We start from the raw sequence: 24,761 nt of genomic DNA on the forward strand, positions 1-24,761 counted from the left end.
GTTTTAAACATGTTCAAGTCTTTCCCACCTTTAAAAAAAAAAAAAGGACTCTCTCCACCCCCATCTCTCCTTCCAGCCCCTGTCCTGCTTCTCCCCTCTTCTGGGCTAAACTTCCTGGAGGAACCGTCTCTACCGATTTCTGCCCCCATGACCCCTCCAAATGGCTCTCGCTGAGGTGACTATTGGCACACGTGTTGATTTCCAGTCCTCCTTTACGTGGTCCCTGAGCACTTTAGGTCCCCGTGATCTCTCTCCTGCTCGCTGGCTCCCTGGGTCCTTCTCATCTGTTTCTGCTGTGCATCCTCCGAGATTGATTCCCCACTATCTGATCTTTGTGAGGGCCACACAGCTGAGTCCTGAGCGCGCTCCTCCCCCGGCTCTCTTTCTATTCGACCTCTTCCAAACCCACAGCCTCAATTATCTGCTCTATACTAGTTTATGCTCCAGCTCAGACTTGCCCCGGACACGCTAGACCTGCATCTGCATTTACACACCATCTACTCGCCATGGTCACCGGGATGTCTCAGAGGCACCTGACATTCACCACGGTCCAAACCCTCTCCTCCCAAACTGGTCTTCCTCATGGGTTCCCGTCTCACCTGTGAGTGTTCCAGACAGAAATGGGAACTTCGTCCTTGAAGCCTCCTCTCCCTTTCGTCTCTCTTCCACATCCAGTTCATCACCAAACTCTGCCAACTTTATTCTCCAAATGCCTTTTGACTTCATCCACATGTCTCCCTTTCCTCTAGTCCGTGTCTCCAACACCTCTCACCTGGATGACGGCAACAGCCCCCTAGGCAGCTTCCCTCCAATCTGTCTTGTACACGACAGCCTCCAGGATCTTTGCAAAATGCAAATCTGGGCATGTTGGCCTGCTGCTTAAAATCCTTTAGCAGCTTCCCCTGGCTCTCAGAATAAAGACCCAACTCTGGGAGATCTTTCTGGAATCCTCTCACCTCACTTGCCCTCCAGGCCTTCCAGCTACATTGGCTTTTTTTTTTTAGTCCCTTGAACACCACGCTCCTTTCTGCCACAGGACATTTGCATGTACAGTGCCCCCTATACATAATTCTGCTGTCCAACACAGTAGCATGTAGCTAGTGAGCCCTCGAAACATGGCTGGTACAACTGAAGACCTGAATCGTTACTGTTATCTAATTTTAATTATTCAATTTAAAATTTAAAACATATTCAATTCAATAGTTGGAAAACCATTAACTATTCCTGAACCAGGAATTCAGTAGGCGAATCTACTTGTCAATTTTTCTGAAATCTAAATACAAATCAAGTATTTCCGGTGAGAATTCCGTGTCCAAATTAAGATATGCTGTGCAGTGTAAATATACACAGAGTGGTGAAGACTTAGTTTGAAAAAGAAAATGTAAAAGATGTTGTTAATCATTTTTATGCTGATTACATGTTAAAGAGGTAACATTTTAGCATCTATTTGGTTAAATAAAAGACATCATTAAAATTAACTTCGCCTGTTTCTTTTTACTCGTTAAGCGTGGTCACTAGAAAACTTTTTAATGACATCAGTGGCTCATATGATATTTCTATCGTACAGCACTGGTCTAGAACGCCATTCCTTCTCTGTCTTAACTCCTACTCACCCTTCAGAGCTTGACTCAAATACCACCTTCTCTGAAAAGCTTCCCTGAGATAAAGTCTTATTTCGATTCACCTTAATTCACTTTCATAGCTATGTGTACGTGCCAGGGGTTGCCTGGCCTCAACTCCACCCATTTGTGATTACACACTTATCGGAAGGATCCCTTGGTCCATGACTGTCACCCCTACCAACCTCTACTTCTGTGAGGGCAAGGTCCCTGCCTGGCTCCCCCTGGAAACCAAACACTGAGTCCGGGGCCCGGGGCCCATTAGGCTACCAGTGGACACTTGGGGATGCCACAAGAGGTCATTCTACCCACCGTTCTGTCTTTGGGATCCAAGGGTTTCCAACCATCCCAGACAACCTGGGCATCCCTGGCCCCTAGGGTGCCACTAACCCCCCCAGGACGCAGATTCTACCTCTCCCAGATGGCAAGTCTTCCTGCACGGCCGACCAGAACCCTTCCCGCGGCCAGGACCTTGGTTCCGTCCGCAGAGGTAATCCGAGCAGTACTTCTTAAACTTGAATGTGCACGTCAGGGACCTGGAACCTTGTTACACCGCAGATTCTGGTTCGTCAGGTCTGGGATGTGACCCGAGACTCCCACTTCTAACGGGCCGTCCGGTGACGACATTGATGCCGGTCTGCAGACCACACTCTGAGTAATAAGGATGTAGAGAAGCTGGTTATCACCCTCAGAGTATCCCCAAAGTTTTCTTCCTGCTCTGGACCCTCCGTCCAGAAGGCCATTAGGGGATCTCTTCAAAACTCAGCCCTGTTCCTTCCTGCTCCCGTGTACCCCACCAACCCCTGGACCCTGAAAAGGAACGTGCTGCCTGTGGCTACTGTTGTCATTTGGTTTTGTTTTTAATTTGAAATAAACTTTTAAGCAGTTTTCAGAGTCGGGGCAGCCCTGACACGGATCATGGGTGTGTAACAATACTCTCCAATGATAAAGTCACACAGCTGGAGATGCTGAACAGGCCTTGAGCTTTGGTTCCTGTCTGCCACCCTGGACTGATCCTATCAGCTCCTCCAGAAGGCTCCACTCTGTTTGGGCTTGCACGCGGGGAAATGGTCTCTCTGACATGTCCCTTGGGAGCATCGCAAACCAAGTCTGTGACGCTGGGCCCTCTGCCAGGCAGAGGTGACCCCTCCACCTCCCCACCCTATTCACACGGTGACGTCCGGGAGATAAAAGTGTCATCCGGTGGCCTCGATTGTGTGTGTGTGTGTGTGTGTGCGCGCGCGCGCGCACGTGCACGGATGCACACATGTACGCTGGTTGCATGTTTGGCCATGGACCCTTGTGTGTGTGTGTGTGTGTGTGTGTGTGTGTGTGTGTTTGTGTGTCCGTATACGTATGGAGAGCGTGTGAACGCTGTGCCCCCAGCGCTCCAGTTCAGTAAAGCTTTCATCACACAGAGCAGCGCTGGACTCTTTCTGCACGGGCCTGGAGGCTGAAGAATGTCCCTAGGCCCCTAGGTGAGCCCTGCAGGCGTGACCGGCCCCGCTGTCCCCTGGTGCTGCGGCTGCTGCTGGCCCTTGCGTCTCCGGGAGCCGGCGCCCGCCTCCTTGCTCTCCTTCCTGCTCAGGTTCCTGTTGGCGTTCTCCCGCCGGCCCTGGCCACCTTTCCTCCTCTTCTGCCCTGCAACCCCAACAGCAGGAAGAGTCAACAAAGGATGTCCCACAGCAAGCGAGGTGGCCCTGGGCATGGCCGAGGGCTCTTGGGGGGGTGGTGGTGAGGAAGCGGGGCGGGGGAAGCAGGGGGGCTGGAGTCGCTGCCTTTAGGCAGCTGGGGACCCCTCAAGGCTTCCTCTGACTGGCGGCTACTTCAGAGGACCCTGCAACATGGGCACAGAGACGGGGGTCTGGGAGCCTCTCACCCTCCACCCCTCGACGAACCAGACGCCCTCCTCATCCTTGTGATCTCCTCAGACCTCGGGACCCAGTGGGCCAAGATGTTCGGTGCAGCTCTCAGGACAAGCAGGACAGCCCCCGACTCCCCTGCCCCCAGGGCCAGCTGCCCCATCATTGCCGCCTACTGCCTGTGTGACCTTGGTCACATCACCGCACCTCTCTGGGTCTTAGCATCCCCTTCTGTGCCCCCATCTGACCTCCGAGGGTCCTTCCGGTGCCAAACCTCTGCTGGCTCCCGAGAGATGGGGAAACTGGAGGGATGTGGACACTGAGGGTCCCAGCTCCCACCACACAGAGTCCTGGGGACTGCCCTCTGCCGGGACCTGGCACCCGGAGTTGGGGTTCCCATCTGGCCCTGGGCGACAGGCAGGAGGCGGAAGCGGCCGCACCTCCGTGGCGGTCCCTGACTCCCAGCCCTGGGGAGGCCGAGGCCGCAGCTCACCCTCAGGACAGGGTGTCCTCCGCACTGTGCACCTGCGGGTCTCCTTGGTGTCGGAGCAGGCAGCGTGGTCTCCCCCGGGGGCGTGGAGCACCCTCCGTGTCCGCTCCTCAGAGCCCCTCCGGAAGCCGCACAGCCTCTTCTTCTTGGAGCACGGCCCCCACAGGGACCACTCACTCATTTCACATTGTGCTGGCAGGAAGCGAGGGAAGAGGGAGAGAAAGGGGGGGTAGGGTCACACCTCCTCCCCCGAGCCAGAATTCTCCACGGAAGTCTCCCCCACCTGCTCTGTGCCTGGAGGCATCTTCAGTGCAGAGGGCAGAGAAACCCCACAGGGTCGTGGGGGTGCGTGTGGGGGGGTAAGCTTTGCTGCACGGCCCCCCAGGCCCAGGCTCGCCCTGCCCTCCACACCACCCTGCCCGCCCCTCCCCTGGGGTCCCGCACCCTCTGCCCGCAGCTCCCAGCAAACTCACCAGGACTACTGCACTCCATGGTGCTGTTGGCAGCCGCCGAGCCCTCAGGACAGGCTGGATAGCAGCGGCCCTTGTGCAGGTATAAGCTCTCCTTACACTTGGTGCAGAAGTTGTGGCTGAAGCAGGCCTCGCAGTGCTCAATCTTGCACTCTGAGGAGAGGGCCAGATGGGGGGCCTCTGATTCATCTCCCATCCCCAAAGCCCCCCCTCCAGGGCAGACCTCCCCCCCCCCCCACTTCCCCGAGGGCAGAACTCTGGCCTGGAGCTGCCATGACTGTGGGAGGGAAGGCAAGGACGGGGTGGGGAGAGGAGGCCGAAGTGGCCACTCTTCGGGTCTGCCAGGGACAGTCAACTAACTCCACCCCAAACCCCACACCAGGCCCTGGAACCAAGGTGAGGCCCAAGACAGCTGTTTTCAGAGGAGGAGGGCAGGACACCTCGTGGGATCAGTGGGGACGAGAGAGAAGGGTCCCAGCGTGTCGTGGCACCCTAGAGGGCCACCCAGTCAGAGGGTCAGAGTCGAACGGAGGGATACAACGGTTTCCTCTCTCCATTGCACCCACGACATCCCATGCTCTGGTTCCCCTCCTGCCCTGCGAAAGGAGTCTGCTTGGAGGGGGGCGGGGAAAGGAGAGATCCCAGGGCAAATTCCTCTCCCCCTGTAAGGCCTGGTTCCAAGAACCACCCCAGCTGGACTCCTGGGTCCCTCCCCATCCCCTCCTGCCAGCTCTCCCTCCTCTGGGGAAGTGGGGGGTAGGGGTTAGAGTAGGCAGGGCCTTTCACAATCTCTCCCTTCCCAGATCGTGGGCAGGACTAACTTCCTCCCAGTCTCTGGCACCTGAAGCTGGGGCTGCCAGTTTCCCAGGAGCTGGCACAGCCAGGAACTCCTACCCCAAATACCCCAAGGACCAAGAGGGCAGCCCCAGGGCCCCACCTCTAGCCTCACAAGCTCCCCACCCCACCCCACCCCACCCCACCCCACCCTTCCTCTGTGCCTCCTGGGCTCTTGGCTTTATCTCTGTTTCTTCCGCTAGCCTCCCTCCTCTCTTGCTGATTCCTGGGTTTGGTCACAGGTGAAATACAGTAAAGACAACAGCAGGTACCACTTGCAGAGCGCCAGACATCTAGGGCTTTCTATATGCCTCTGATGACAACCCTAGGGGGGTAAAAACTACCACTCCCATTTTAAAGATGAGGATTTGAGAGGCTGCAAAATCCCGATGTTGCACAACAAGTGAGAAGCACAGTTGAGATTAGAACCCAGGGCCGATCTCGGGGCCGTCATTTCCCCCTCCAGGCCTCACCGCTGTCATCCAAAAGAAGGACCCCTGTCACTTAGGTCCCACCTCCCTCCGAAGGCTGTTGTGAGGCTCCACTGATAGGAGGTCTGGAAATGCGTTCTAAACTCCGAGGCACTGACCAACTGGGAGGCGCACTGGCATTGGTCACCAGAGTGTGTTCCCTGCCTGTCCCCCAGGGTGCCACCGTGAGTCTGAACAGAGGTGGGACGGGCCGTGCCTTAGAGCACGGGGAGCTGCAGCTGATAGAGCGGACCCCAGCCAGAGAGAAGACCTGGGCGGAGGCAGGGGAGGCTTGAATTTCCCCGCAGTCAGGGGAGCCCGGGGTGGGGGTACAAGCAGAAGTGTCCTGGGAAAGGACACACGTCTCAGAAGCACCTGGCTTTCTGGCTGTGGTGTGGAGGGAGGGTGGGGTTAGAGGACAGATAAACAAGCTCCTGCAATATTCCAGAGGAGACGTGCCAGGAGCCTGGGTGAGACCATGGCAGTGAGGATGGAGGGAGAGGGGAGGCGGAGGGCACCATGTGATTATGGGATGGACCAGAGGCGTCACAACGAGAGGCCGAGAGGCCGGCTCTCCAGTCGGCGGTGTGAGTGGCTCAGGACCCTGCGGGAGTGCAGGTGGGTGCACGTCCGGAGGCAGGAGATGTGGTTCTGAGGTGGACCCGCTGAGCCGGAGAGGAGAATGGACCCTCTGAGATGCCTGGCTGGCAGCTGGATTACTTGAATCAGGAGCCTCATCCCTGCCCCCCACCCCTCGGTGTCCCCTCTACTCCTCCTGCCGGCCACCAATGGTCCGAAGCACCCTCCCCCAGGGGCCAGAGCCTTCTCCAGCCCTCCCCACACTCACTGATGCACTTGTTCATGTCGGGGTTGCGGGCGTCGAAGTAGCCAGGAGGGCAGGAGGGCAAGCACACGCCCACCTGGCGGATGTCGTTCCTCTCCAGCAGGATGAACAGCTTGGGCGAGCACTTGAGGCAGCCGTTGACTTCCGAGCAGAGCTCACAACCTTTGGCACAGGCCTGGCTCCCCTCGGCACTGACTGCAAGGGTGGGACAGGGGGAAGGAGGGGCTGTAGGCGAGGCCACCGTCTTTCCCAGGCCCCCACACGGTCGGGAAGTGAGTAGATTGGGGTTTCTTCCCGCGCAATGACTGTGCTTCTCAGGAGGCACATGCCAGGATGGCACCTCTTTAAGACGGTTTCATGGGGCGCCTGGGTGGCTCAGTCGGGTAAGCATCCGACTTCGGCTCAGGTCATGAGCTCACGGGTCGTGGGTTCGAGCCCCACGTCGGGCTCTGTGCTGACAGCTCAGGGCTTCCGATTCTGTGTCTCCCCCTCTCTCCGCCCCTCCCCCACTCACGCTCTGTCTCTCTTTCTCGAAAATGAATAAACATTTTAAGACTGCTTTGTAAACCTCCCCAGCATCATCTCTCAAGGGAACTAGCACAGATGCCTGAAGCAAGCGCCCTCGTCCACCCTAAGTGTCTCTCTAGCTCCAGGCACAACACAGGCTCGCTCTCCGGGCTTGCTCTACCCTTCCGGGAGAAGCTGCTGAAGCCGCACGCTTCCCAGAACCTACCCCTGCCCTCCCCAGAGGATGCAAGGTTCAGCCTCAGGTACGAAGGCTCAGGTATGGAAGGCGGGTATTTTTTAGCCTTGAGAAAGGTTTAAGGTCAAGAAGGACAATGGGTTAAGCTATCTGAGCAAAGGATCATCTGGTCAGAGACAGGAAAACAACTAGAATAACTATGTCCAGAACAGTGGCCTCAACCAGAGACGATGTTGCTCCCCAGGGGATATGTAGCAACGTCTAGGGACCTGTCACTCCGGGGAGGGGCGTTGTTACCGGTATGGAGAGAGGCCAGGGATGCCACGAAACATCCTATAATGCACGGGGTGGCCCCCGCAAGAAATTGTCTGGTTCAAAATGGCACTGATGCTGAGGTTGAGAAACCCTGGCCATCCTTCGAGGCGGTGTGATCTCCAGCCCCCACACGGGGTCTCAAACCTTCGATGTCATTCCTTTATGGACTTGTTTAACCAACACTCCCCGAGCCCCTCCCAAGTACCCTGTGCAGTGTGAGCACCAGGGGCCTGGACACGAGGTCGCCTGACCCTCCAAACTGATCTTTCGGTGGTGCCGACAGACCTGCAGACGGGCAAATGCTGACAGCCGCAGGCCTGGCGATAGTGAACCCAAAAAGAAGAGAGGGAAGGAGTCACAAAGGAGGCGCCATTTGGGCCGACTCTTGAAGAATCCGTAGAGATTTGTCCATTGGGAAGTAGAGATCACGGCCCTCTAGGAACAGGACCACAGAGGTGTAAAACAGCCAGGGGAATTGCAGATAATTTGGGGTGCAGGAGGGGTAGGGAGGGGGATGGTGAAAGATAAGAGCTTTCGATATCACGGTAAGGAATTTGAACTTGATCCTGCCAGGCAGTGTTTCCCAAAGAGCATTCCTGGGACCATGTTCTCCCCTAGATGTTCATCAAAGGCTGTGGAAAAGGCCACTACGTCAGGTAAGACTGAGAACCGCTGGGTCCCACAGGTCTAAACAGGATTCTTTACTGTAGGGCGTCTTCAACCCTTTTATTATGCTCCTGTGCAGTGGCTCCCTAAGAGGGGGACAGAGGAAGCTTTGTTTCCCAAACATTTTGGCCACAGAACCCTTGTTTTGCAGAGCTTTTCCTGGGACATTTCTCCGAGCTGATTAGACAGGAGGAAGCTATTGGCAAGGTGCAGGACCCGGGCTGATTTGTACGTTGGAAGGTTCCTCCGGCAGCGTGGGTGGAGACCAGAGACTGAAGGACCATTTGGAAGGAAGTGGACCAGCTCATCCAGATGAGGAAGATGAGAATGTCTGAAAGAAAATTCTGCTCAGTTGGAGATGGACAGAAACAGATTTGAGAGAAGCTTAGGGACTATAACCCGTAGGCGGAAGTGACCAACAGGGGGGAGGAGTCTGGGGTGAGCGCTAGGGTAGGTGGCAGAACAGTGTGGCTGGTCACCAAAGGAGGCTCACTCCATGGGAAGACAAGCAGGTGGAGAAGGGGACAGGGAGAGAGGTTATGAGCCACTTAGGACCCAGCCTGCAGCGAGGGGCTGGAGACACGGGCTGCAGACGGAGGGCCGGGAGGATCAGAACAGACGGCGGGACCACTGCCACTACACGCAGCATAGTGGACCCCCAGCTCAGGCTTCTGAGTCAACTAGAGCTGGAGCCAAGTCCCCAGCCTGTGACCCGGGGTGCAACACAGTGTCTAGTGTGCCTCCCTTGCCACCACCGGAGAGGGACGTGAAGATGTCCACTCTGGAGGGCTGCTGGGAGGAGTGATCCCTGATTTCAGAACAGGAGAATGAGTTGGAGTTAAGAAGGCGAGCAGAAGGGAAAAAGACCCTGACGAACACAACCATGTAACAACGCGGTAACCACGGCAACGGCCGCTAACTACCAAGCGTCCAGAACTGAATCTGTCCTCAGAGGTCATCGAGTGTTCACTCACTTAACTCGCACAATCCATGAAGCAGGTGCTGTTATTATGTTATCATCCTCATTTTTACGGGGAGGACCTGGAGAAGTGACGGGACTTGGCCAAGGCTGGGGGGGCGGGGGGGGGGGTGGACCACGGAGGGAGGAGTAAGACAGAAAGCTGGAGAGGGAAGCAGGCCCAGATGAGGAAGGGTCTTAAACCTGTATGCAGGAGTTTGGACACTGCCCTACAGGCAGTGAGGAATTACTGGGGGCTTTAAAATTGGAGACGTGGTCAGGATCACTGTGTGGTATGGAGAAAGGGTTGCGGGGACGGCAATCTGGAGGCAGGAAGACTCCTCAGCTCGAAGAGACACAGCTGAACCAAGAAGATGCAAAGGAGCAGACATAGGTAAGATATTCAGGTGGGAGAAGCAACCAGACCAGGTGATGGGCTGGACGTGGGGCCGAGAGGCTGGGGAAAGTGCAAGCTGAGGGTGACTCCCAGGTGTTGGGCTTGCGTGACAGGGTGGCTGTTGGCCCTTCACCGAGAGAGGGACCGCAGGAAGAGGAGCAGGTTTGGGTGGGGGGAATGATGCATAGTCGGGTTTTGGATGGGTTGAGGTTGTGGTTCCTGTGGGGCATCCGGGGGAAGGTGTCTATGAGGGAGTCGAGCCCGTAGCTCTGGAGCTCAAGAGAAAAAACACCTTGGCTGGAGACCTCGATGTGGAGTCCTTGGCACGAAAACAGTCCCGAAGGCATGGACAGTGGGCACAGAGGGTGAGAGGAGGAATTAGGAAGTTAAGGGAGGGACAGAAGAAAGAAGGGCGGCTAGGAGGCTGCAAGGGGGCAACCGGACAGGTAGGGACCTAACTCAGTGGAAGCCAAGAGGAGAGCACCCTGGGCAGGACCCTGGCTGCTGAGGTGTCAGATAACGAGGCAGCAGAGGACAGGGGTTGGCGCCCCTGGTGGGGGCGAGGGCAGAGGGCAGTGGTCGAGGAGCAGAGGAAGAAGAGCCATCTCCTTCAAGAAATCAGCTGCGGAGTGGGGAAGAGAACCCGGGGATCTGTCCGTGGAAGCCGTGGGCATCCGTGGTTCCACCGTGGAAGGAGAGGCATTCCCGGGCAGAGGCTGAGCAGCCTGGCCACGCTTGCTTCACAGGCCAGCAGAGGAGGAGGGGCTCAGAGAGAAGCTGGGAAGTTCAATGAGGAAAGGGATGCTGGTCAAGAAGGATAGGAACCCAACGCTGTTCTCGGCTTAGTGAGACAAATGCACGGGCAGTGGGGCAATGGACAGTCATAGGGAGGGGGGTCTGTGTGTGGGAGGGGGGGGTCCAAGGAAGACGGTGGGTGTTGAGGGGCGCGTAATGATTCAAAGGGAAAAACCGAGGGTCGTTCATTCCACAGACGTTTATGGCACACCTAACACGTGCCCAAAAGTGCTAGGAGCTTGGGGACCTGGAGATATAAACAAAGGCCCACCCAGGGATGCGGCAGGCAGGGCTGGCTAGCACCGTGTAAGTGGATGAGTAATGAAAGGCACTCCCTTACCCAGCCGGCTAGGTGAAGAGGGTGTGCCAGACAGGAGGAACGGCCTGTGCAAAGGCTCTGAGGCACCGAACATCCTAGTGCATTCACAGAATGGAACATAGGGCTTTTTCCTATTGGCAGGGAAGGTGACCGCAGAAGGGCATGGCCAGATTCACCATACGAAAGGACCCTTTGCCTACGATGGAGGGAGGCATACGGGGGAGGCAGCCTTGGAGGGCCGCAGTCTGGCTGAGGAGGCTGGGTGGGCTGGATGAAGTGGAGGACACTCGGAGTAGGGATGGAGCCTGCTTCCCAACCTCTTCACAAAACCCTCTCCCACGGCTCTGCCTGCCCTCCCCCAAGTCCTCAGTGAAGCCCACTTCCCCAGGCCAGGAAGGCAAGGCTGTGCCCTCCCCCCGCCATTCCCCTGCGGCCTGTGTGGCTCTTTCATCCTTGTGCAAAACCCCTGCAAGTTGATATTCCTAAAGCCAAAACACCCCTGCCCAACATCCCTCAATGGCTCCCTATTACCAGCAGAATTGAGACCCATCTGGCCTTATTGATTTCTCCACCTGGCCTGGAAAGCTTCCCTGAGCTGATCCTACCCTCCTCATTTCTCAACACTACCCCTCAGCCATCCACAACTATTTTTTTTGGCGGGGGGGGGGGGTCTGGCCACATCACACTATTTCACACCTGCGTGTCTTTGCTCAAATCGGTCCTTCTTCCTGGAACATTCTCTGCCACTTCCTGAGCCTGAGTAACTCTTTCAAGCCTCAGAACGAAAGTCATCTCCTCCGGGAAGTCTCCCCTGATCTCACTTCCCCACAAAGTCTGGATGGGGTTGGATGGGGGAGTCAGGGTTCAGTGAAGGAATGGGGGGCTTCATGGGAGCAGGACTAAGCAAGGGGCCCAGGAATCAGTTAGGAGAAGGGTCTCAGTAAGGGGAAGGAGCCCTCAATGCCAGGAGTAGTGAGAACATGAGGGCAGGGTGAGGGGCACAAAATCCAGGTGGGAAGGCATTCCGGAGAGGGCGAGAAGACAAGAGGCAGAGTGAGTGAAGACGGGGTTCAGGGAGGGGATGCGTCCTCAGCGAACAGGAGAGGAGGAAGTCGATCTGCCAGGGTTCGTAACTCACAACTGAAGAGCACTTCGCTCAGTCTCTCCCCCTCCAGGCAGGGAGACCATCACACACGCGACCAGCCATTTCTGGACTCAAAACTGGTGTGTGCCTCCAGATCAGAGCCGCATGGGGTGGCTTCTAACAGCCCTACTGACACGCAGTTACAGATGATGGCAGAGTCGACAGACCAGAGGCTCACAGCACAGCCAGCCAGCCTCCTCTGCCGTCCAGTGGTTAGGAGGCCAGGGTAGCCACACACCACATCTTGGGCCTCTTTCTTCCCTCCCCTCAACCCTGAAAACCCGAGCGCAAGATGGCCCACACGTTGTTTATATAACAGTGACGTGCATCCCAAAGTCTATACAGAGCTTGGTGTTTTACAAAGAGCTCACGACACATAAATACATGTGGATAAAATCTCACGTACACTAGGGGCGCCTGGGTGGCTCAGTCAGTTGAGCGTCTGACCTCGGCTCAGGTCACGATCTCACAGTTTGTGAGTTCAAGCCCCGCGTCGGGCTGTGTGCTGACAGCTCGGAGCCTGGAACCTGCTTCGGATTCCGTGTCTCCGTCTCTCTCTGCCCTGCCCCCACTCACGCTTTCTCTCTCTCTCAAAAATAAATAAACGTTAAAAAAAAAAAAAAGTAGACCCATCCAAATTGCTGCATTTGATGGCCCTTTGCAGGGACCGAGCCCTTGCTGCAGGCTCAGGCCAGTGCTTTTTATTCACTTATTTTTTTTCTGTACAAAAGTCTTGAACCCAGCTCTTCGACCCCTGGCTTAGGGAGGTGGGGGATGCGTGGCTCTGCTTGTGAGCGGGAAGCGTGACCGCCAGTGTGCGTCGCGGGAGCACGAGTCGTCCCTCCCTCCCGTTTGCTCTCTCTCTCTCTCTCTCCCATCTTGGAAACAGAGGAGACTGGTTATGAACCGCTAAACCGCATCTGGCCCATGGAGTCCAAAACGCTGGCCGCAACAGAGAGGAAGGGAGGGAAATCAAGGCCTCGCTGCTGATTAAACCTAACCGTCTCTAATTGTTTGTTAAGCTGGGGATTTTCAGCTTCACCAATTCTCTGAGCTTCTCTCCCTGGGCTGGGTTCTGGCCTTGGCCGCTCCCGCAGAGGCCCGACAAAACTCCACTGCCTTTCCACCTTTACTCGTGGGCCTCCGTCTGGTTGTGCCACACTTCTGTGGAGCCTCCGGCCTGGGGGCGTGGCATCTTTTATGGTTACAGACCCCAGGGCCTGTAACATCGGCCTCCTCCTTCTCCCTGGCACGGTCCCATACACACAGTGGCCACTCCCACTACATACCGGGCGGGTACGGGTCCCCCATTGCTGGAGCCAGGCTGAGGCCCGAGGGCTCTCAGGGCTGCCCAGTCAGTCGCGATTTCCATCAAGCTCTGTTTTTAGGAAGACTGGGCTCACGGGAACTAATTACGTTCCAATACCGACCCTGTGTCTTTAGGCCTATTATCTCCTCCCGTGTCCTAGCCTCGGTTTCCCCATCTGTACAATAATAGAATTTAGTTCGGTTTAGTTTTTAAACGGGGAGGACCCTTCTTTCCAGTGACATCTTACGTGGAATCTTACCGAAAGCAGGGAAGAGTGAGGCACTCTGGTTGGGTGGGCAGTGGGGCCAGACGCCTTCCCACTGCCTCCCTTTCAGCCCCCCGTGCGGCTCCCTGAATCCCACCGGGCAGAGTTAAAAACCACGGGAGTGGATAGTCTCACGAGCCTCCCTGCTCCACTGTCTCTGCCCGGTGATCTGGGCAGGGAAAGCCGTTGCCCAAGCTGAGCAGAGTTCCTGGCCCCAAGGGGTTGAGGGCTGCACTCCAGCCAAGACTCAAAGAAAAGAGCCCTGAACTCCTGTCGGTGAGGAGAGGACCATGAACCCCAGGCCACAGCGGTAGGGGACACATCTCCATGGATACCACACAAAGCTGGTGTTATGTCAAAGGGGCATAATCCACAAACTGGATCCTCACAAGAGAGAGGTTAACCTAGAAAGCAGAGTCTACAAAGGGGAAAACAGACAACGTGGGTAATCTGCAGAGTGGGTAATCTCCCCCAAATCAATCCACAAGCTGGATAATCCACAAGCAGGATAATCTACTGAGGAAAGTACGAAGTGGCGCTAGACAAGTAGAATCTGCAATGGTCATCAGAGAAGGAAACCACCGATGGCCCTCTAGTCCCCAGGCGGCCCCCGCCCGCTCCCAAGGCCAGCCGTGGTCCGGCCCCGCTCCATTACTCACTCCGCCTCTGCCTCTTCCCCTTGATCCCCCGGCTGCCGGCAGCGAGATGCATCCAGCTCAGAAACAGGGCCACCACACACAGCCCAAGCCGCATAGTCACTCGCCAACTCCAGGCCCCTGGTAGGAGGGGTGGTCTCTGGGGAGGGGGGGCGGACAGTGCAGGGCTCTTGCTAACGCCTGCGGGGTTGGGTCAGCAGCAGGAGGCCCAGGCCTGGGCCGTATCCCAAATCCACCATAATCTCAGCTGGGGACAGAGAGGGCGTGGGGAGGCAACTTCTTCATCAGCCCATAGGGAGGTCCAGAGAGCGTTCCTCAAAGGCACCTTGGGGTGTCACGTGGGAGAACTCTTTGTCACTTCAGCAGGGACGCCTCCAAAAACCAACCTGGTAGGGGAGGAGAAAGAAAGGTGAATTCTGGGGAACCACGCGGTCCCCCCCAGTTTATACCTCCTACCCTCCCCTGTGGCTCTCCTTAGCCAGGAGACTGTGAGAACTCAGAATGGTTGAATGTTACAAGCTCCCCACCTGGCACCCCTGTAGAAGGAATCTGCCCCTTCTCCCAGGAAGTTTGCAGAGTCCCCTAACCGGGGACTGGAGCCGGCTACCCAAGCAGCTGGAATATGGTAGACAGATCAAATCTGTGGATCACTGGGAACTAGCTGGCCCCACCCCTGCCCAATGTTGGCCGGGCTCTAACTGGAAGTCCTTCTTTAGGTCTATCCTACGGACGTCATGCTGCAGCAATCGCCTCTCTCTAGAAGAGGAGCTCTCTCTGTCCTTCTGTAAGGGACCCCTCAGCCCTCTCTTCCCAGTGCTGAGTCACCCCTGTGCCTTTCACCTGTGGGGCTAGAGCAGTGGCCCCCGACAAGCTGGCAGACTCTGCGTGGCCCTCTGGGCTTGGCGGGAGAAAAGGAAGTAAGGCTTCCCCCGGCCACAGAAACTCTGACACAGCAGGCCCTGCGGGCCTGGCCTTTGTGAGAGGATAAAAGAGGCAGCGATGCCCGCCCTGGCCAGAGACACAGAGAATGGGGATAATCCCCCAGCCCAGCGAGAGCCAGGTCTCTGGACCCGCTGGCCGGGTGATGGGGGCAGGGGGAGCTGGTCCCTCCCCAGTGAAATGTGTCTGGAGCCCGACCGGGCAGTCCGAGGCCGAAAACCCCGCTTCACGCTCAGGATCGCGCGCTCCCACACATTCTCCCAGCAGAGGGGTCTGCCCGAGCACTGCCCTGAACACTTTGGTGCGGACCCACCCACGCTCACCCAGGGATAGAAGGAAACAGCGAGCCTTCAGGAAGCTTTGGAGATGCCAGGGAAGCACTGCCCTCCCGTCTGCTGGTTAGATGCCTCTGAACGAGTCACTGAGCCTCCCTGAACCTCAGTTTCCTCATCTATAGAATGGGGACAAAGATGCCTATTTCACAGGCTTGCTCTGAGAGTTGGCTGAGTTTTTGGCTTACGAATGAGAAATCTGAAATGCTAGAGTGGCAGTGCCCCGCCCACCCCATCCCAGTCCCTTTCCCCTTCGCCTCTCAGGGAGGCCCCAGTGAGCCCACCTGCATGGGAGATAAATCATTATCCCACGAGGGAGTTCAGCACCTCCCTCCTCGGCCTCTCCCGCCCGGCTTTGAAGGCCAGTCACACTCAAGTGGTTAAGCTGCCCGTAGAAGTGTTTACACGAGGCTGACGGGTCCCACCTGGCGCTGCAGCCAGAGCCAGGGGAGACGCCCCCAGCCACCCCCAAATGCCAGCCCCTACATGCCCCTCCAGTACTCCCTGCGTGAACTGCCAGAGCCTCCCATGCTCCCCAGCCCCCACCACACACTTCCATCGCCTACAAATCACCGTCATCCGGCTGAGCTTATCGAACTGGGGTCTTCAGCCAGAGGTTGGCCCGTAGAACATACGATGGTTAAGGGCGGAAGTCAGATCACCGTATTGGCCACGCTATGTGTTAGCGGTTACCACAGGTGGGACTGGGCGGTCGCCTCAGTGTCCTTATCTGCAAGAGGGTGGTTGTTTTTCATGGCTTAAACGAGTTAATGCACGCCGCTGCTCAGAACGGCTCGCTCAGAGCTGTTGTATTTTCTGTGACCAAGAAGACACAATTTTGTGTCGACACGCCAATGGTCATCTAAAGAGCGAGACGGGCGTTTCATTTTGTTTTGGTATCATCTGGATCCCAACCACGATGCTGAGCACTGTTACGCAATCTCCATTTTTGGATCTTTATGGTCAGTTGCCTTGGCCCCAATGCGATCACTCAGCATGGCAGGGTTAACTTTTAATTGAGGCATGTGTGGAAGTGAGGTCCTGGGACCCCTGGCAGATACATGCTCGGGGTGCCGTGGGTCCTTACACCGGACAAACACTGCAGGAGAAGGCCACGCAGATCAACTGGTGTTAAATCCTGGGTCTCACTCTGCGATCAGTATCGATGGGGTCCTACGAGCAGGAAAGGTCTCCTATGCATCTCCTGTGTCTGCCTGGCTCAGTGCCTGGCACATCGGGCTTGGTGCTCGGCAAAGGTCAGCTCCCTTCCTTGCCCTGCCTCTATTTTCCTTCTATTCCCTTCAATCCTCCCCGCCCCCACCCCCACCCCCACTCTGGCTTAGCTTTCAGCCTGGCTCTTGCCATGCTCACCCTGGCCCTCTCCCACCTGAATCACTATGGAACCACGATCTCAGCTGGAAAACGGGCAGGACGATCCACATAGGAATTTCACTGGAGCAAATGACACTGGCCTCCCTCACCTATCACTGGATGGGGAAAAGTTCAAGCACTTTCAGTTGATTGATTGTCGATGGGCAGAAATAATGGTTTCATATGGTCAGACCTTGTGATGTTTTTAAAAAGAGAAGCTGAAAATTCAGAATCGTATGTGAAATGCAATTTTTAAAGCTGGACAGGTCTCAGACTGAAAACACGGTAGAACCCAGCCCCAGAAGATCACAGGTGGGTGCATCCAGCTAGCTCCAGCCGGCCCCTGCCCGTCCTACCCCCCGACCCCCAAGGGCAGTGGACACACACAGACTACCCTGGATGGGCAGAGCCAGCGATGGGAACTGCTGGCAGTAATCAAGGTTTCAGGCACCCCGGGGGGGGGGGGGGAAGGAAGGGCATTTTGTCTCAGCCAGGGTCAGGGTGAAAGGCTCACATTCATCAGGTACCTGCACCACCTGCCATGCGCTAGGCCCTCATTCACTGAGCACAACTCTAGGAAGGAAGTAGAATTACTCCCATTTTTTTTCTGGTCCAGACAGGTTACGGGTCTCAGGGCTACCAACCTTAGGACTGAGTGTCTGGAGGGCGAGGCAAGGGACAGGGAGCTGACCCCGGAGGTGGGGAAGGAACTGGCGGCAGAGGCAGAGCTGGGGCGGGAGACCCAGGAGAGAGGCGGTGCCCTCCCTGTTAGGTGGTCTCGCCAGAGAAGGGCACAGGCTGCGGAGGGGAACACAGCCGGGGGTGGAGCTGAGGGCGGGGACTCGGTGCCCCCATAAGGTTGGAGTCACTTTCACCTTCTTGCCTGTAACACTATCAGGATAAATTGGTACTCCGTCCGGGGCCGGATACAGACCCAAAAATGTAAACCATCCCGATAATTTCTCATTAACCCTCCCCGGGACCGGCTACGGGTGGAGAGTTTCGCGGCTGGCGGGCGGGGGCAGAAGCATTGCTTGGCGGGGGGCGGGACCAAGTACTTGCCTGCCCGACCTGTCGGGATTAGCGTGTCGGCAGGAGCCAAGCCAGGTGCTGGGGCCGCCCCCCACCCCCCAACACCGAGGGCATTGGGGAAAGGCTCCTTCACGTCCCTCCATCTGCGCCCCACGCGCGCAAATTCTTCTTCCCTCCCCACTATCCGGGAGAGGCCCAGCAGGTGCAGGGGGAGGGGAGGCGGACCTCTGGCTGTCCCCCCAAATCCAAGAGGACTCTCCAAGTCTAAGAGGCCAGTTTCACAAGAAAAGCCCTGCCCCCAAGCGCCCGCACCCAGAACCCGTCGTTGCCCTCCTTTGAACCCCGGGCGAACACAGCCCCCACCTCTCCCCGACCAAGCAGCACCCCCGTCCCTCAGCGCCCGACCCGCGTGGGTCAGGGAGTCGCGCCACCTCGCAGGGCACTGGGGGAGGCCGTGCTAGCTGCCTGCCACGTCGGACCCGGACCCGGGCTGCGGGACTGGGGTGGGGGGAGCCAGGGGCCATGGGATTCAGGGGGATCCGAGGCGATGACACCAGGGGATCAAGAACTGCTGGCCTGGGGAGGAGGGGTGAATAGGGCGGATGGGTTCGGGGAATCCAGAACGATCAGCTTCGGTCAGTTTCAGAGTCAGAGTCAGATGGGATGAGATTGAGAGTGAAGACGGTCACCGGGGGCTGCGGGGTTGAGGGGAACCGTGGGCAGCAACCGGGAGGGGGCTGCGCGTTGGCTTGAGGGATGACGGAGGTGGCGGGACAAGCAGGAGCGGCTCCGGGAGGTGCCCTCCCCCGCCCTCCGACCCGACAGCAGTCAGAAGTCCTCTTCCCTTCGCTGTCGCCCCCCGCCCCCACCCCCCGCACTCAGCTCGGCGGAGCCCCGACGGCACGGCCCGCGGCGCCCCGGGTCCCGGGAAAGGGGGCGCCAGGGAGAAGGACGGGGCAGCTCCGGGGGCACTCACCTCCGCGCTGCCAGCCGCGGCGGGGGCAGGCCCGGGAGGGGCGAGGGCGCGGCCGGCTCACCCGCCCGCCCGCCGCAGGACTGTCCTGGGCGCCCGGCTCGCCCGCGCTCCGCCCGCGCGTTCCCAAGTTGCTCAATCTGCGGGCGGCTCACGCCCTCCGGGGCCAGCGCCCCACCCGGCGCATCGGTCCTTTGGGGCGGCTCGGTCCGGCCCTCGCTCTCCGCAAAGCCCCACTCTGGCGGTCCGCTCCCCGCTCTCCGCCCGGCGCTGGTGCTCTCCGTCGCGCCTCCGCTCGGCCGGAGCTCCCAGCCCGGAGAGGGGCCAGTCCTCCGCTCGCACGAGGGAGGGAATCCCCCCCCCTTTGCAGTCCCACCCCCCGAGCCGGCCCCCCTTGCCGGGATCCGCAGCAAAAAACGGACTGGAGTGCCAGGCCCGGGAGTCCGTAGCCCCCTCCCGCAAGCGCTTGCCCGCAGCTGGGGCGCTGCGCTGGAGCGCGGGGCTGGCCGCGGCACATGTCCTCTGGGGCCTGGCGCAGACCCTCTGCCCTTGCCTCCTCTCCTCCCCACGCCCCGCACCCTGGGGATTCCACGCAGCCGCAGCACCCGCCGCAGCTCCAGGCATCGTGGGGGTCAGAACTGGGTCTGAGAGCCTCTCGAAACCTCAGTTTCCCTATCAGGAATCTAGAAAGTGACAAGGAACAGGCTCGACAGGGCCCGTGGTCCTGGCCACGCCCTCCTCCTCTCAGGGTAGAGTCTTCAGAGCATCTTCCCAGTTCAGAGGAAATGTGAGGCTGTGAGATTCTGGTAAATCCGGGCGAGGACGCCTCCACACGGACATGCTGCCGAAGAGTGAGGGGGAATTCTGAAATAAAACCCAGAGACAACCCCCTGCTCCATCACTTACCAGCTGTGTGGCCCTACCTAAGTGACTTAACCTCTCTGAGCCTCATCTGTTTTGAGGGTTCAGTGAAATGAAAGCTACAACAGCCTGGTAAGTGGCGGGGGAGCTGTGAATGCCTGTGGAGTGTCTTGAAGGGCTGCGGACACCCGCAGGGACCCACATGATGTTGAAGTCAAGCCTGATGAAGGGAGGGAGGGAGACTCACGTCTTGGGGTGGCAAACAGCTGTTCTCCAGCTTCATTTCAGACTGGTTAAAGGGAAATGGGCTAAAACTGTAGTTAGCAGGAGTTAAGTTAGAGCAGAAAAGCTATACTGATGGCGGGGGGGGGGGGGGCGGGGGGGGGTTGGGGACACGGATAGGGGTGGTGAGTAATCAAGACAGGCTGTGGGATCTCCTCAGGACGGGAGGCGGGAGCCCTAACTATTGAGACAAGGGTGCAGGGTCTTTTACAGTGACAGGGGAATAGATGGAATGACCCCTGGAGTGTCCTGGTGGCCAGGGAACAGGGATGGTGAATGGCCAAAGAATGTGGAGCAGTTGGGTCCCAAATGCCCAGTGGCTGGGCTCATTCAGCCACAGCCTTGCCAAGTTTGCAAGAGGCAAACAGCCATTTCCAAGTTCCTCCTGCCCCCACCCCCAGCTCCCTCTCAAAGCCGCTGCCCTGTCCACTCTGCCCTGAGCTTTCCCTATGTCTCACCGGCCCTTGGCTCTGCTCCGTGCCTAATCAAACAGCCCCAAATGCCGAAAACGCAGTGTTTATTTTATTTTATTTTTTTACACACTTGCATAACTCCCTGACAAGCCACGCCAGGCGTTGGGCTTTTTGTTTGGTTTTATTTTGTTGCATTTAGGGGAAAAAAGAGAGAGAAGAGAAGGAATCACACAAACCATCCAGCCCTAGAAGATGTCTTAGGCCAGGCCGTGGGCTCGGGTTTCCTGCCTGAGGAAAAGTCTGCGGGAGTTGGGGGGCCTCACTACTAGGCTCAGGAATGAGTGAGAAAGGGAAGAAAACCACCTGGGTCAGGGAAGATAATGAATTAGAACCATGTGACGAAAATAAAGAGCATTTCTTGTGCACCTAATATATGCCAAGCCCTGTGCTTTGCATGTATATTCTGTTGCCTAATTTTGCAGCCATTTGCTTTTCCTTTTTTTTTTCTTTTTCTCGTATAAATGTGAGTTCTGAGCCTCAGAAACATCAAGTAATTTGCCCAGAGACATATGACCTGTAGGTGGCCAACCCGGTTGCCATTACGCTAAATGACTTGTAATTTTCCCCGAGGGAGCCAGGTTGTCCCGAATTTGCATATGTTGTCCATTCTTCCAAGAAATGCTTTTTTTCTCTCTGACCCTTTCTCTTGTTGTCTTTCAAAATGCCCTCATGAAGTTTTACCCAGCCACCTTGCACGTCAGGCTCTGGACCTTGTGTAGACCTATACATCACTCATCACTGGCCTGTGATTGTCTCTCCCACTGCACTGTGAGCCTCTTATGGGCAAAACCTGTGTCTGATTCATCCTGAGGACCCCAGCACCATGAACATACCTAACTGATGTTTGGTGAACTGAACCTCCGGACAGCTAGGATTGTGCCTTTTGTAGATCCTGCCAGCTGATTCAGATGACATCTCAGGTCATTATCATTCCTTACCCAAACCAAGATCACCCTTCTCATTAGAAGACCAAAGGTCAGTGGATCCAGGCCTGGGCTGTAGCTCCTAGAGATCAGCAAAGTTCCTTATAGTTTACGTCATCCTTTACCAGGTGAGAACTGTTCTCCCAGCGGGGTTGTCACCTTACCAGTATACCTTCAGCTACAAGTAACAGAAGACCAGCTCAAAAAGGCTTAGACAGCAGGGTGGTTTATTATCTCATCTATCAAGAAGGGCAGAGGTAGGAATGATCCAGCAGCTCAGCAACCACATCGAGAATCAGATTCTTTCCTATATTCTCATTCTGTCATCCTCAGCACCACAGCTACTGCCCTCCTGATCACAAGATGGCTGCAAGAGCTCCAGGCACCATATCTTTCCCCACTAAGTCCAGCAACAAGTCCAGCAGTCTGTTTTTAAAGAGTTAACTGGCATTTTAAAATGCTTAAAATGGTATATTCTGTGTTACATATATTGACCACAATTTTCTTTAATTAAGCTAACCGGATCACATGTCCACCAGTGAACCAATTGCAGACAAGAAGGATGATGCTATCAGCTTAGACCAATCAGGATTATGTGGGGAAGAGTGTTCATGGACAAAAGCAGAACTTTGTTGCACTGAAGAAGGGACAATGGGCTTCTGGGCAGGCAACCAACAGTGACCGTGGCCATCCGTGTTACCCACACACACAAAACTGACTTTGTTAATATCAATTTATCACAGACTCCCCCACAAACCTTAGTCTCCCCGACCCTGTTAATCTCTGCGATCTTGTTATTCTCTCTTTCATGGGGGCAATATAGGATAATGCTTAATTGCATTAGCGATTAGCTCGGTTAGCCCTGAGTTCAAAGCCCATTTCTACCACCAACTAGCTCAACGTCCTTGGCGCAAGTCACTTCGCCTCCCTGAGGCTCAGTCGCTTCATCTGTAAAATGGGTATAAGGACAGTATCTACACTACCCTTCTCGTGGGGCTAATATAAAGTGATGGATTTATTTTATTTTGTTTTTAACATTTATTCATTTTTGAGAGACAGAGTGTGAGCGGGGAGAGGGGCAGAGAGAGAGGGAGACACAGAACTCGAAGGAGGCTCCAGGCTCTGAGCTATCAGCACAGAGCCCATCGTGGGGCTCGAACTCCCGAATCCCGAGATCATGACCTGAGCTGAAGTCAGATGCTCAACCGACTGAGCCACCCAGGCGCCCCAAAAGTGATGGATTTAAAGAGCTTAGCACAGTGCTAGGAATTATAGCAAGTACTTAGTACGCGCTGGCTCTTGTAATTAGCTATGAGTTTGTCCTCTAGTGCATTAAATATTAACTGAGTGTGACTGTATCCCAGGCACCAGGCTGGTGATGGAGGGTGGAGACACGAGCGTCACACTGTCTGTCTTCCCGAGGGGCTCCGGGACTAGTGGGACAGACCGATTTATAAGACAAGGAAGACTGGGAAAAGTGACAGCACAAAATAAGGGGTGATCACCACTCCTGGAGGGAGTCAGAGAAGCTTCTCCAGAGAAGCTTGAAAGACTTGTTGGCATTTTCTAGGCACATGAGATGGAAAAGGTGTTCCGGGCAGAGGGCACGGTGCGTGTGGGGGTCCAGAGGCCTGATGCACGGTGGCGCCCTCGGAGACCTAAGGAGTTCTGCTGTGCGGAGATTTAGGACGAGAGTGAGGTGGGGGGAGGGTGGTAGACGATAATTTTCCAAGGGGGGCTTGGGTACCAGGCTAAAGAGCAGGGACTTTACCTTGAGAGCAGTGGGCCACCCCCAGCATTGACGAGGTGGGTGAGAGGCAGGTTGGGGGAGACATGGCAGGGGGTGAGGAGCCCCCGCGAGAGAAGATAAGGGGGTCATCCCAAAGAGCACAGCTCTGTTTTTCCCCTTCCCCCCTCCACATCCCTTCCAGAGGGCCGGCTGTGTCCGGGACACCAGAAACACAGCCTCCCAGGTTCTCCATCTTGTCGTAACGGAGACAGGGTTCCCCTAACGCACACCTGGGACACGCAGCTCTCACCCTGCGGGGTCCGGAAAACCATTGGCTCTCCCTCACGAGGAGTGAGGAGCCAGCCTGTGCCAGCGGCCTCCTCTCCCCCTGACCCTCCCTTCATGGCCCTCCCTCCACCATCCTTCGAATGCCCCCAATCCTTTCGATTCCTGCTGCTCTCCCTCCCCACCCCTCCTCACCCACGTTACCTGCCACAGGCCCCGTGGTGCCTTCTTTGCTCACACAGGACTTTGACAACGGTCTCAAGGTCCTCTTCTCCACAGCAGCCTCAAGCATCACCCTGGGGACCTTCTCCACGCCAGCGCCACTGTCACCTCCTGGAACTCCCAGACGGTGCTGATATTCTCGTCCACTTCACTGCAGGCTCCTGCTCACGTGGCCGTGCCCTCTTGGCCCCCAAACTGTTCCATCCCTGACATCACAGGCTCTAAGACCCACCTCCCAGAGCCCCCAGGCCCCCCACCATAACCTCCTTCTGCTCCAGACCCTTGCTCCCTTCCTCCTAACTCAGGTTCTTGACATATTGACGACTCAGTGATGATTTCGGTGCTGGCCTTCCTTGGGCAAACCCTCTGCCTCTTCCTGCTGAGCTCCGCAGGACAATCCCCCAGCTACCTGGGACGGGGGCTGCTGCAAATCCACAGCCAGGCTCAACTGGGCCCTCGGCCACCAGCGTTGACCCCTCAAGCCACCCGGGCCCCACCCTCGTCAAGACAGCTGAGACAGCCAGGGGACGCCTTCAATTTCCTTCTGCTAACACTAAACTCGTGATCCCTACCCAGAACCTCTTTCTCCCCAGATGCCCCCTTCTTGGTAAACAGCAGTGAACCTGATAAACAGGAAACTGGGAGTTGTTTTCATTCTCACCCCTCTCCCCTCCCACATCCACTCCATCTGCAAATCCTGTTGGGTCTACCTCCAGACCCGGCCCAAACCCACGGACTCCTCACCTACTGCTGCTGCTTACCTGGCCGATTGTGAGCGTCCCCTACTATCCCCTCTGCTTCCGCTCTATCCCCCCACCGGCAGAGGCTTCGCACGGTAGCCGGAGAAAAACCTGAAAAATTATAAGGCAGATCCCATCACTCACTACCCTGTTTAAACCTCCCAGTGATTTTCCATTGTACTTGGAATCAAATCCAAACACCATCCCTTATAAGGCCGCATCCCTCTGGCTTCAGCTGTCTGCTCTCTCAGCCTCTGCCTCGCTGGGCTTCTTCGACCACTGCAAACCCTTCCTCGCCTCAGGGCCTTTGCACAGTCCTTCAGATGGACAGCTTCCTTGCTTCCTTCCACTCTCAGCTTCCCACCCGTGTGTCAGAAGGGCCACCCTGACCTCTCTGTCTCAGTAGCTCCCCCATCACCCCTTACCATGGCCTCCTTTCTATTGGACGTTGTGTTTGCTCATCATTTCCCTGTTTGCTCCCCT

The 24,761-nt window shown here is 56.6% G+C and overlaps 1 protein-coding gene across 5 annotated transcripts; it reads right to left on the reverse strand.

Moving 5' to 3' along the window:
• Positions 1-1,236: 1,236 nt before the first annotated feature.
• Positions 1,237-24,201, reverse strand: RSPO1 (R-spondin 1). Of its 5 annotated transcripts, XM_053211628.1 has the most exons (9): positions 18,767-19,099; positions 15,961-16,117; positions 15,379-15,506; positions 14,644-14,731; positions 14,120-14,502; positions 6,593-6,784; positions 4,445-4,594; positions 3,975-4,163; positions 1,237-3,260 (listed from the first exon to the last, which is right to left on the reverse strand). In XM_053211628.1, the coding sequence occupies exons 5-9, from the start codon at positions 14,211-14,213 to the stop codon at positions 3,094-3,096; spliced, it is 792 nt and encodes a 263-aa protein (XP_053067603.1). In that variant the 5' UTR covers positions 14,214-14,502; positions 14,644-14,731; positions 15,379-15,506; positions 15,961-16,117; positions 18,767-19,099; the 3' UTR covers positions 1,237-3,093. The 5 variants fall into 5 exon arrangements, with proteins under 5 accessions (XP_053067603.1, XP_053067607.1, XP_053067618.1 ...); XM_053211632.1 differs by lacking the exon at positions 14,644-14,731; XM_053211643.1 differs by lacking the exons at positions 15,379-15,506; positions 15,961-16,117.
• Positions 24,202-24,761: the final 560 nt, after the last annotated feature.

Source organism: Acinonyx jubatus, chromosome C1 (assembly GCF_027475565.1).
Source record: "Acinonyx jubatus isolate Ajub_Pintada_27869175 chromosome C1, VMU_Ajub_asm_v1.0, whole genome shotgun sequence".
Taxonomy (NCBI): Eukaryota; Metazoa; Chordata; class Mammalia; order Carnivora; family Felidae; genus Acinonyx; species Acinonyx jubatus.

What these genes read in the sequence shown, in the direction of transcription:
- RSPO1 (XM_027059623.2), bottom strand. Translation starts at nt 14,213, where the DNA reads ATGCGGCTTGGGCTGTGTGTGGTGGCCCTGTTTCTGAGCTGGATGCAT. An exon ending in GGGGAAGAGGCAGAGGCGGA is followed by an intron (nt 6,785 to 14,119) that starts GTGAGTAATGGA and finishes CCACCCTTGCAG; the next exon opens with TCAGTGCCGAGGGGAGCCAG. An exon ending in CGACATGAACAAGTGCATCA is followed by an intron (nt 4,595 to 6,592) that starts GTGAGTGTGGGG and finishes CCCTCTCCTCAG; the next exon opens with AGTGCAAGATTGAGCACTGC.